The 13,772-nt window shown below is 32.2% G+C and overlaps 2 protein-coding genes across 10 annotated transcripts in view; both read right to left on the bottom strand.

Moving 5' to 3' along the window:
- Window positions 1-1,549, bottom strand: part of Ae2 (anion exchange protein Ae2) — a 56,895-nt gene extending 55,346 nt beyond the window's left edge. For both annotated transcript variants that reach the window (XM_072888081.1, XM_072888080.1), the window contains exon 1: window positions 502-1,549. The gene's annotated coding sequence lies outside the window, so the exon portion shown is untranslated. The remainder of the gene's footprint in view (window positions 1-501) is intronic.
- Window positions 1,550-9,247: 7,698 nt separating this feature from the next.
- Dip2 (disco-interacting protein 2) overlaps window positions 9,248-13,772 on the bottom strand; it is a 44,317-nt gene continuing 39,792 nt past the window's right edge. For all 8 annotated transcript variants that reach the window (XM_072888070.1, XM_072888071.1, XM_072888072.1 and 5 more), the window contains 2 exons: window positions 13,142-13,698; window positions 9,248-12,971 (listed from right to left, as the gene is read on the bottom strand). In XM_072888070.1, the coding sequence (XP_072744171.1) occupies window positions 12,719-12,971; window positions 13,142-13,698 (810 nt within the window). In that variant the 3' untranslated portion in view covers window positions 9,248-12,718. The remainder of the gene's footprint in view (window positions 12,972-13,141; window positions 13,699-13,772) is intronic.

Here is a 13,772-nt window from a genome sequence, read left to right as displayed (position 1 = left end):
AAAAATTGGTATTTAATAAAATTGACGCGGCAAACGTATGCGAGTAATAAACAGTCTGTGTGTGAGGAGAGAGTCATAATAATTGATATTACGGCGCGAAACATAATTTTTCATGCCGCAATAAACTATTCGATATATGTTTGTCAAAATATATAGTTTACTTTACTTGGAAAAAATAATTTTATAATACATCGTTAATTCTATTCTTCTTTACTTTATGTTTCATATGCATGCATACGAATAAAAAATGTACATAAGTATTATGTTCGAGAAAGGAATATCGTACCTTCTGTTTTCTATATGCATAATTCTCTTATTTCTTTCTTTCTCGAAAACTCAAACAAATATATAGTACACAAATAGTACTCTTGTGAGAGATTGTAGAAATACTAATGTAGAGCAAGAGGCTACTACTCCGGTTCGCCTTCGCCATTGTTACTTCCGGCGAAAATGATCCAGGCACACGCGATCTATTGTAGTACATAAGTTGTATGTACGTACCTAGGCTCCGAATCGATTGCTGGATGCGTACCGCTCGCGCGGGCAACGGCGTCGTGGCTACTCGAATCAACTCGAACTACAACCGGACCGGAATCCGCTCTCTCCTGGCTCGATTCTGGCTGCCTTCACACTCTCCGCTTTCTCAGCGACACCAACCACCGGCTTTTATGAAGACGGATATGACATATGCGTGTTTATACGGCGTTACAATATCTAAGAATGTTATAGAGAAAACGCACGCGGTAATCATGCGCGCGAGAGGCGCTGCTGACAAACTGATGACCAGTCCGGAATGGTCGCCTTCCCATGGGAACGGACGTCTGTCTCACTCACTCATTCCGTTCGCCACCGATGTAACCGTAGATGACCGGGAGAAAGGAGAAGAGCGGGAACTGAATTTCTGTGACCGGCCAGCCGTACGAATCGAGTCGAGTCGCTCCGAAGCGAGTTTATTCGTTTGCGCGCCGTTGACTGTCATCTTTTAAAATCGAGAATCGCGAGAGAGTTTCGAGAAATCAAATTGAACTTTCCATTCGAATTTCAATAAAACAGTTTTCTTACATTTGAATCATCCTATTTGCATGCAATCCATCATTCTGCATAATCCCTGTACTCCACAGTTTATCGACATATCGCACGCATGGCATAGAAAAATAACACAACTAAAAAAATATTATTTTCAAGAAAAGCGAAAAAACAAAAAAAAAAAAATATATATATATACTAATTCAAATTAAATGCAGAGATTGTTAAGAAACAATTTTTTACTGCAAAAATATGTTATATAAGTATTCCACAAAAATATTGACTAAGTTTTATCACCATGGTAGACAAGGCAAAATCTTTTTTTCTTAGCCGTGAGAATTTAAATAAATATGCCACTTTTCCATGTAATTGAATTAAATCTTGTACATTTCACCATTATTAACTCGAAATAACTAAATTTTGAGTAATGTCATTTATATGTAATGTACGATATTTAAAATTAAAATTTAATATTTTATTTTTAATTCAAACTAATAAATCACTTTTTCGATATGTTTGCAATACTTAATTATTTGTATCTTTTTCTTTTCGTTTAGTTATAAATTTATTTCATTTTCATTTATTTATTTATGTATATTCTCATGAACCAAAAGTTGCTATCGGTTTTATCAAAATCTTTTAAAATAAGAATTAAGTATAATTGTTTTCATTGTTAAGGTAAAAGTTGTTGTTTATATTTAAGGTAAAAGACCTTTTTCTCTTATAATAAAAGGTAAAGTAGCTATATAAAAATATTAATTATATCAAATTAGATCAAAAGAGAAAGAGAGAGAGAGAGAGAGAGAGGGGGGAAGGGAGGGAGGGATGAGAAAGAGAGGGTGGGAAGAGGGGTAGAGAGGGGGAGGGGAAAGAGAGAGAGAGAGAGAGAGAATATAGAGAGTATATATAAAACATATGAGAAGATATAAATATGTAAAAGAGAGAAACACTTGAGAATATATATATTCGATGGTTTATCTGCAAATTTTACTGACAAACAAAAAAAACCGAATCATTCTTTATTATAAATTATTGATTATTTCGATTAGTCATCGCGTGTTATAAGGAACGGCAAAAATAAAAAATACAATGCTAACTGCATGCAGAATAAATTTTTTTTATCAAACGAGGAAGAAGCGTGCGTTCATTGCACTTTCGTATAACTCTTTTCGTGCCACGGTGCGATTTTGCATTGTCAGACAATTTTGACGATTCTCTAGTATACATATATCAATTTCTTTATGACGGGCGCACAAAATTGGGTCGGTCGTGGAAGACCGAGAGAAATCGAATTCTTCCCCTCTGCTACAACTTTTAATGAATATACATCATCGCATCGCGGCACGCTCGTAGATCTGTTTGTTCTATTTTTTTTAGCTCGTCATCTTACGTTATCAATGAATAGTATATGCAGATCACCGGTGCATGTTGCATTTATGCTAATCGCATATGCATGCATCAGTTCGCAACAAGTATTCAGAAGTGGACTTACTTTGTAAGCTGCATATGCATTTATGCAAACTCTGTGAGATCAATGTAACGGCCCGTTTTATCGCGGCCTGGTTTTATATATTGTGTTTGAAAAAATAAAAGGAGAGTGGTGGGTGAGGAAAAGAGAGAAAATATTTGACTTGTAAAATTTACCGCAAATTTGAATTGATCTGACGTATTATTCTATTTAACTCTTTGACGATTATTTTTTTGAAAAGTCACACTTTTATAAAATTCATTCAAAAGTATTTTTATTTAATAAAAATAAACATAGTTTTGATAAAAAATGAGTTAAAGCATAATATTTTTTTAACCTCCATACATTGACTCTGATCTTTTATTTTTTTTTCTCACTGACCGGCTAGAACATCTTTGTTTTCTTTTTCTACCAAGCTCAGATTAAATAGAAGGAAACTATCTATCAATAAGTCTCTTAGGATCATATATATAATACTTATATATCGCTAGCATTAAAATGGGTGAAAACATCACGGTGCAGACGATATCTCTGTCCTAGTCCCACGTTTAGTGTATTGCGTTGTTTTGCATATGCGTTGCCAGTGACAGCCAGTGATAATGCGTTTAACCTAAAGTTTGTCGCTATCGCGCTTGCGCAAAACAACGCAGTACACTAAGTGTGGGACAGAGAGAGTATCGTCTGCACCGTAATGTTTTCGTCCGTTCTGCTTACAGGCGAAATACGATGCTATATAATGCTGGCGATATATAAGTATTATATATATAGTTAAAATGTTCTCTTGTACTTGTTCTTTTTCCAGTTCCAATTGATTTCGCATGTTCATTAATAATTGCTCTAGCAATTGAACATTTATAAAAGTTACGAAATTGATTTTATTTTCAGAAAACTTCAAATTTTAAGAAAGAAATGAGTAAAAAATCAAAGAAAAATGCAAAATCTATTGATTTAAGTTAAAAATTTACATAAAACTTAAACGTATATATACAGGGTGTCCTAAAATGGTCGGTAAATATTTTAATGGCAGGTTTAAAACAAAAAGTTTAATACAAAAATATCGAAGCTACAATAGTTTTCAAACTGGAAGCGATTATATTTCACGAATAGTATAAGGCTGAGATTTCACGCGCTCAGGTACGACAAAATAACAAATGATAAAAGTGCTTCTATGAATTTATCTAATTCTTTTATCACTTGTTATTTTGCCGTACCCGAGCGCGCGAAATCTCAGCCCTACCATTTGTGAAATATAATCGCTTTCAGTTTGAAAACTATTGTAGTCTCGACATTTTTGTATTAAATTTTTCGTCTTAAAATGTTTTAAAAAACCTGCTATTAAAATATTTACCGGTCATTTTAAGACACTCTGTATACACACACACGCACGCACGCACGCACTTATATGTATATATATATATATATATATATAACATTTAATTTTTAACCTTTGAGGACGCGACAGACATACATATACATACAGGGTGGGCCATTTTAAACAGTACGGTCAATTTTCTCGTAAACTAAGCAAAATATCGAAAAATGTTTCAGACAAAAGTTGTATGGTTTCGAGGGGGCCATAAAATGGTACCATTGGTTTAACCTTGGATAGTCACTTGAAGGTCATGTAAAGGTCATCTTTAATTTCTTAAATGGAACCTACTATATTCTTGTAGCTTACCTCAAAAGCTTTCCAAAACACTCTAATAAAATATTTTTTCATTCAATACTTTTCGAGTTATAAAGCTTCAAAGTTGCAATATTTTGACATAAAATACAATACAATTAATATTTTAATAATTATTACGAAAATCACAAAATAGTAGAAGACTTTTCTATGTTCAGTTTACGGCGCTTTACCTGCTCACGAGCATTGGCCGTTGGTTACCAGACAATAACGGCGAACATTTTGAACATTTAAAATAACATGTAAAACAAATAAATTTACTCTAAGTTGTATCTTTACATCTACAATTTTTTTTCTTATACCTGAAACTTTCTAGTACGATTTTTCGAAAAATATTTAGTCAAGAAAACAAAAAAAAAAAAAACGCAGCTGTAAAGAGAATAAAAAGACCTTTAAAATGATATGCCACTTGATCCCTATTGCCATTTAAGATTTTTGAAAGAGTAGCTACCTCTGCGAAGGCGATAAAGTAATATCGTTGCATTTATCGTATTTATACGTTTCCCTTAAAAACAAAATTGACGTCTTTCAGTATTTTTCGCAAAAATTGATCGGTCACAAAGTAAACAGGGTGGAAACTTTTCAAATAAACACGTATATGACAGACATATATATATATATATATATATATATATATATATATATATATATGTATGCCTGTCGCGTCCTCAAAGGTTAAAAATTAAATGTCATATACTTGGTGTGCGTGTGTGTGTGCATGTGCGTGCGTGCGTGCGTGCGTGCGTGCGTGCGGGCGTGCGTGCGCGTGTGTGTGTGTGTGTGTGTGTGTGTGTGTGTGTGTGTGTGTGTGTGTGTGTGTGTGTGTGTGTGCGTGCGTGCGTGCGTGCGTGCGTGCGCGCGCGCGTGCGCATGTGTTGTGAACGAGCGAGGGAGCGAGCAAGAGAGCGAAAGAGAGAGAGAAAGAGAGAGAGAGAGAGAGAGATGCAATCGTAAATCGCATATCTCTTCATGACAATACTCAATTATTCAATCAATATTAGAATATATGCAATTAAATAATGATATACTGAATTAATAATAATAATGAATAAATAATATGATGAATTAATAATAATAACCAGTAATATACATGAAATGCATCCTCGAACATCGCATCGCAATTTGTTATCAATTGAACAACAAAGCGCGCAGATCCGTACAACGCATTAAATCATTGATAACGCGCACTTTTCCGATCATCCAATATGTGATAGAGATGCGATATAAATCAATTCGCGTTAATTCACACCACATTATGACTCCTATATCCTCACTGTAGTCATATTTAAATTGACGTTTGAAGCGAGAAATCATATAAATTTTATTCTTGCAAAATACATAAGTTTTTCAAAATTAATAAGTTTTTTGAATGAAATTACTTGTATTTAATAATATGTAAATTCTTCTTTTATTATCCTGCATGCCCGATAAAAAATTTCTTATGTATAGCTATGTAGAATTAAATATAATTATACAGTATTCTACACAATTGTGTATAATTATAGATGACACCGTATAAAACGTTACATATATTTATATATAATAAATGGATTGATAACTGCAATTAGAATTATGTACACATACTTATACACAATGCCTGCAACATTCTTTGTATAATTATATATAAAGTGGACAAATTTCGTATATAAATTTGTATAATTAGATTGTATGATTATATATAAAAATTTTTTACCGGGTGTATATATCCCTTTCTAAAAAAGTTGATGACATTGCCACCGCTTTTTCGCGATGTTGATTGGTTGTCTCGATGTTTCGTAATTAATAAATGCATAATTCAGCTGCACGTGTCTTATATTTTCAGCAAAAGTGGATTTTACATGAAATGATCAAAATTTACAAGTATTTATTAATTCATAAATAAAGTATTTTACTAATCCATATTATCGAACAAAAGGAGTTTCATTCTAAAAAAAACTTATTTTAAAATATTTCACTTAAAGATAAAATTCACGATATCTCGCTTCTTATCATAAATCATCATAATTTTGTTTGTCTCAATAACTAGGAGCTTTAATAAAACTTATCCACCAGACAATGAAATTAATTTTATAACCAAATTGTGAAATCATATAAAACATAATAACAAGATTTAATATATACACAACAAAAAATTTGATAAAAAATATTTAGTTTTATTGTGTTGATATTTCTTTTTATTTCTTTCGTAAGAAATGCTCTTGCAAGGAGATACGCAAATCTCTTCAAATTAACTCGCTTGGAGAAGAGATGAAAAAGTGCATGGATCATGAAAGGATTAAATATCTTAAGTATGAAAACGCGAGTATTAATATGTTCGTTTAATATGATATACATGAGGCATGATGATACTATCGGCTTGGTTAAGACAATGATCATTATATTATTTGCAATGATAATAATAATAATAATAATAATAATTATAATAATAATAATAATAATGATGATGATAATGATGATGATAATGATGATGATGATGATAAAGACGATGATAATAATGATATTATATATATAGTTCAACGTACAAACTATACCTTAATAAATTCTAACGCAGAGTGTTAATATACACAGCCGTGTGCTGGTCTAGATATATACCGATTGAAGGATCGGCTCTAGATTCAATTTCTAGGATCATAGCTTGGAGATTGATAGATCCTGCATCTTAATACATACACATGCGGATCCACGCGACATGTCCTGACATGCCACAAATTTCTATTAACTAATTATCAACATTTATACACATAATACAAACAAATCTCTCACGTATGCACGCAAGCATTCATATGCTGCTAATAAGACTGTGCAAAAATCCTTAAAGAGTACGTCAAATTCTTTACCTCATTGTTCGGTACAACGGTCATGCTAGTTCGATTAGATAAAAACCAATGATAATAATTATATATATATATATATATATATATATATATATATATATATATATATATACTGCGCACACAATTAGAGGAACACTTGAATTTTCTTAAAAAATAAGCAAAATTCAACCAGCTGTAATTTCATTAAAAATAAACAAAATTTAAATTTAAAGAGTTTTAAAGTTTAAAATCTCTACTTTTGAAAGACGAGGGGGAAAACTTTAAGCTTTCACATTAGAAACTTTAAAATTTTTGTAGATTTTTTTAGACACGTGACAGGCCCACAAAGAAAAAAATTTCGCAGTTTGTCCAGCTTATAATTTTCTATATATAAAAATTACAAATTCACGGAAACATAAAAATAATGGTGATCTTTCAAAAGTAGAGTTTTCAAGCTTTAAAACATTTTTTTTAATTTAAATGTTTATTTTTAACGAAATTACAGTTGATTGAATTTTGCCTCTTTTTCTAAGAAAATTCAAGCGTTCCTCTAATTGTCGTGCGTGTATGTATATATACATATACGTATATATATTTATATATATATATATATATGACACAATTTGATATATTCGTATTTTATATAGTGACATGAAATGTTACATAAAATAATTCCGTTACTGATTGCATGACTGTATAATGTAATCAATTGCAATCAATTATCTATATCGCGTAATATTGAGTGTCCATCTCGCATCGCAAGTTTATGCTTAATCTCGGCCAGGATTAACACTATTCTTTTTTTTTATTCTGACTGAGAATGTATCCTCTTAAAATTAAATATACCTGACAGAAATAATAATCTTACTCGTTTCATCGTCGATTATGTATGAACATAAAATACTATTAATCCTTTAACGCCTATCATTATTTGTATTTTATATATAACATTTCTTTTAATATAATTATTACTTACTGAAAAAAATAAAAGATTTTTGTAGACACCAACGAATTAATCGCACATATACTTCAAAATAAAATATTTTTAAATACATATATAAGAATAACTTAAAAAAAACTATTTAAGAAGTTGCAAATTCAACACACTATTAAATCAACACTTTGCTTAATGTCCTTTCACTCTTTAATAACCTACCATTATTCATTATTTTATGAGGTTTATAGTTTTAAAATATATATTTTTTTCGGGGAGGAGCAAAGTTTTTATAAAATGTTAATTCTCGTATAATTAGTCGCGCGCGCAAAAGGATTAAATGTTTATGATTAAAAATATATATATTAGATTGGTCAGAAATTCTTTTCGTATTTTGAGTCGCTCTTTTTGCATAAAATACGAAAAGATTTTCTGACCAACTTGATATATACATATATACGTATAAAACTATAAATTAGTGAAATCAATACTCAAAAAAATTCGGATATTTCTGAAACTAAACTGTTGAATCTAATGATCTATCATTAATATTGTTATTGTACATGTAGTTACAATAAACATTTGTCGTCGTAAGTCATTCATTGCACATTCCTATTTTCCTCGAGAGGCATATGTATTGCATTCTTCTTTCACATATAAAGAAAAAAAACCAATCAGCATTATTGTAAATTCGACATAAATTCTAGAACCTTCGCGAAAAATTATTTGACTTTGGAGTATTTTTATTTTAATTTAATATCTCGTATGTTTCGTAATTATATTTTCATGTATAAATTTTTTTTCAAAGAAACTGTATTCCTCATGAAAAAATAAAAAGTCAGTCTTTGAATTTCATAACAATAATGTAATGCATCTGCATCGTAAAATTGGAAAAAATTTATAATTAAATAAAACGATTAAAAAAATCAATATAAAAATTCTAAAACTGCTTTCTTGTGTACTGATAAATGAAGAAAGCAAAGTTTAATTCTTTTCCAGAATTTCTGATTCAATTTGATAAGTCCTGCTGTTATTTAAACACCAGTTGCACCAACATGTCAATTAATCATAAGTTCCTGTTTAAATAAAAAATTTGCTAAGAAATTCGTCATTAACAAAAAAGAGAGAGAGGGGGAGAGATAAGGGGGAGAGAGAGAGAGGGATGAGAGGGTGGAAAGGGGGAAGGGAGGGAGGGAAAGAGGGAGGGAGGGGGGAGGGAGGGAGGGAGGGAGAGAGGGAGGAGAGAGAGAGAGAGAGAGAGAGAGAGAGAGAGAGAGAGAGAGAGAATAAATAAAAAAAACTTACGAACAGAAAAAACAAAATGATATAGCACTCTTTAATAACAGTTAATTAATCGAGGTTGTCAGCGCAACCGTGCATGTATAATAATGTAGCTACTTACAGGCGCGTGCATTATTCCATGCGTAAAAGTGTACAAATTAACGCAAGATAGAATGGCACGATAACTTAACAATTAGAATAAAAAAAAAGAAAGACATAAGAATAAGCAAGTATGAAAGAGTGATAATAAACGGATCTTTTAAAATAAATAAGAAAAGGAAGAGAGAAATAAAGAAAGAGAAGGGCAAGATAGAAGAGACAGAGAAGGATAAAGAAAAAAAAAAAAGATAGGCAAGGTGGAAAGAAAGGAGATAGACAAGAAGAAAGAGGAAAGAGAAAGTAAGAAGAGGGAGAAAGGGTACGTAGGGAGAAATAAAAGAGAGAAGAGAAAAAGAAACATTCTTTTTCTTATATTACGTATTTATAAAAAAGCCGCCTATGAATAACCATCAAAAATCTGTGGTATGATTACGCAGTAAACGCTGGATATTCCTGAAATATTTATAAAATATTCCTAAAATCCAAAATAAACATCCGAAGATTATTCCAAAACATTCCGGAATATTTAAAGAATGTACAGAGAATATTCAAATAAACACAAAATGTTTTGATTTTTTATCATTTTGTATACTGTTTTATTCTATTTTTTATTTCACTTTTATGTTCCATACATATGTCAAATTTTACACTGAATGTTCTTTATTAAACATACAAATAATGTTCATAGAATATTCTGAATATTTCACAATTATTTGAACGTTCTATGAACATTTCTCTAATATTCCAGGATATACAGAACTTTTGGAATACAAATGGAATATTTCAAGAATATCTAGCGTTTACTGGGTAATTAATCATACTTCCGCAAGGGATCATAAATCATTATGCGTATATTGCACTGACTGAAGTTGTCGCCTATCGATAATACCTCGCGTTTACTAGTTACTAAGCATCTGCGAACGTATTTCATCGCATTTTCACACAAATGTCGCGGACTAATAAATAATGACGTCAACGCTAAATTAATACAAAATTAAGTTTTTCTTGGAATCTTTTTTTTGAATGGAATTAAATTTAATTGAGTTAATAATTTAAAAAATAAAAAAATTTCTGAATTAAAAAATCTGTCAATAAGAAATGTCAATAAGAAATGCTAGTTTCTTTTTTTTCTTTATAATTAGTCCGCGATATTTAGAGCGCGTTCAGGGAGACGCTATTGGCGCTCACAGCGTCGTTTTATCTTTGTTCAACTTTTAATGAGTAACAAAGACAGAACGACACTGTTAGCGCTAATAGTATCTTCCCGAACGCGTCCTTAGTAGCAATCTTTTACATACAAAAAATGCACATGTAATTATTATAATCGAGCTATTTCGCAAGTTGTTGCAACAATATATGTTAAATACCGCATTAGATTAAAATTAGAATATAAAATTAGAGGGTTATCAACACGTAACTTTGTGTGGGCGTGTGTGTGTGTGTGTGTGTGTGTGTGTGTGTGTGTGTGTGTGTGTGTGTGTGTGTGTGTGTGTGTGTGTGTGTGTGTGTGTGCGCGTGTGTGCGCGCGCGCGCGTGCGTGTGTGTATATATATATATACATACATATATATAAGAAAAATATATATATATATATATATAAAACCGTAAGTAAAAAAAATTTTTCCAAGGGAAAACAATCACAATCTCGCTATTTTCGGATCACACAACTTTCAACGTTTCTAGATGTTTCTAGACAGTGTCAGAAATTTCTTTTTTACTAACTATTTACGTTATTATAAGAATTATTATAAGAGTTTCGTCTGTTCAGCAGCTTTTATATAAAACCGTTGAAATGTATTGTACAAAATGTTGTTACTACCTCTGCGTGTTTTAATTATATTTAATCTTTTCCTTTTTACTAAAACCGCTTCTAAAAAATCTCATCTTTACATATCTAGGTTAGTAAAGTGTGCTGTTTGGTTAATATTTTCATTTTTTTTAATGTATATAAGTAAAAAAAAAATTTAAAAAACCTATATACGCATGGCAGCCTTAAAGTTGCAACATATCTACATCCTTACATGCGAGCTAGTTGATTATATGTATATATTTATTTGTGCAGAGATTGGGAGAATTGTATTCACCGATCAAATTTCAAAATTTAATTTAAAGCTCAACTTCTAGTGAATTAGAAAAACACGTATCAACTAAGAATCGTAAAAACGCTTGTAATTCATCATAAATCTTCAAATCATTATTGCGACGAAACTCTTTGTTATTCCTGTCAATGAGAGAAGTTTTTTTGTTCTTCGCACTGAAAATTACAGCTAATATAAAAAAATAGGTGTTGCAGATGTTATACATATAGTACTTTGGTTTTAAATGTACAAAATCACGAAATGTGCGTGTTTCAGCCTAACAAATCAAAATTTTCACGCGCTCTTCGTTTCATAAAATTGCAAGATTTAATGTTGAGATTTAACAGATCTATCATGTGATGTTGAAGTTTCGAAATGAATCATAAAACTTATCAATAATCGAAAAACATAGTAAATATTTCGCGATGACTTAATAATTATAAAACTGAATGATCGCAATTACAAAATGATTTAATTTATTTCATCAATGGTCTTATTATTTGTCATTATTCTATCATGCTGCGTGTCATATACGTATATGTAATATGATACTGATTCTTTACAGTTTAATTTCCAAGGAGCAATTTGCGGCAAGTTGAACTTTTTCAAAATATTTGAAGTTTGTGCACATATGTACGTTTCATTGGTGATGTTCACATTGATGGAGTGCATTAATGATAAATACACACCACACAATTCCATCTATCAAAATATTCATTCGTATTTCGTTCATTTATCTTTTATTTCAAATTATTTACTCTAATAATAAAAGATTTCGTGTGCAGGTAACTGACTGACTAAAAGTAAGCTGCCAATAAGTACATATATTTGTATAAGAATTTATAAAAAAAAAATCTGTAGTCTATAAATTTAAAAGTTCGTGGAATTGAAGATCTAAAAATCAAATCCAAATGTCGAATTTTTGAAACTTTAAAATAGAATTCATGTACGGGTACCGGCAGAAATAGTGTCCGTCGAGAACTTCAGCGTTACACACATACAACAGAAACCATACGTATACGTATATACTAACTTCATGTGTATGCGTGTGATCCTGAAGTTGCCGACGGACACCATTCCTGCCGGTGCGTGTATGTATGTACATACACATGATCCCAATACAAAAACAAAAGAACTAAAAAAAAAATTAAGGAAAACAAATGCAAATGAGAAATTTTTATTAGCTAAATTTTCGCGAAGATCTATCATTCTATCGTCATACATGGAGTGAATAGAATTCCATTGTACTCTCAGCATATTAAATAATAAAAAATGTCGACAGGATAAAGGAGGGCGGAATACGAAGAGGGTGAGAACCTTCTCTTGCACATTCGTTCACATATTGTACGCCACGTAAATAGGATCGAGTTGATCCGCGAGGAAACCATCGCGTAAGTGCATCCGTTGTTTTTCACCACGCGAATTGATGGGCACTACACCAGGATCCACTACGACCACTACGCCGACCACCAAATGATGTTCTTCGAGCACGGCGCTCGTTACCAGAGCAACGAGATCGAGAGCTTCGCTTTCACTACCGTCTAATTCTACCACTACCACTAGAAGATTGGTCCATGTGAATACAGCACTGGAAAAAATATAATAATAACGTTTATAGCGAATTCATTAATAGTAAATTGTCAATACAATTAAGAGAAATGTTCAAGATACAGAATTATCGAACGACATTATTACGGAAAGAGATAGTGTAAAAATACAAATTAGATTTAGAAAACAAGAAATTTAAACAAGACTTACCATTCCGCGATTTTCTTGTGACATCGCATGACACTGTTCTCGATGTCTATTGGATGGTAGCGCATACCTCGCAGTAGTATGGCCTCATCGAGAGCGCCGACGACGAATACGGCATCATGTAACTCCGGATCGTTCGACACGAGATCAGCCTCGACCGGATTAGTAGTATCGCCGGGCACGTCGCTGATCACCGATTGCTGAACACTCTCGGTTCTCCTCAGGAAGCCGAGATAACCGGTCCTCGCGTAGACTTCATTCGTGTTGCCGGTGACTAGCCGCGCGTTGAAATGATCAGCATAATCGCTCTCATCGCCGTAGATTGTGAAGTAACCGCTTGCGTTATGTGACGATTGCACCCAAATCTCGCCCAAATGCGAGTCACCGCACTGACCTTTCGTCTCGGGATTCGCAATGATTACCTTTACGCCGGGTAAGAGCTTGCCCGATTCCATCAAGCACAAAGAATGTGGACTACCGCGTTCTACCAAGGACACCCGATCGTTACGTAACGCACGGAGATCCACGTAGACTGTCGAAGGCTCCGGACTGGATGCTCCCTATTCAACAAAATAATAGCAATATTTATAGATGGTTTACAAACTAAAATAGTGAATTTCCATTAATCGATTTT

This window comes from Anoplolepis gracilipes, chromosome 3 (assembly GCF_047496725.1).
Source record: "Anoplolepis gracilipes chromosome 3, ASM4749672v1, whole genome shotgun sequence".
NCBI lineage: Eukaryota > Metazoa > Arthropoda > Insecta > Hymenoptera > Formicidae > Anoplolepis > Anoplolepis gracilipes.
This window is presented reverse-complemented; position numbering and strand designations above follow the sequence as displayed.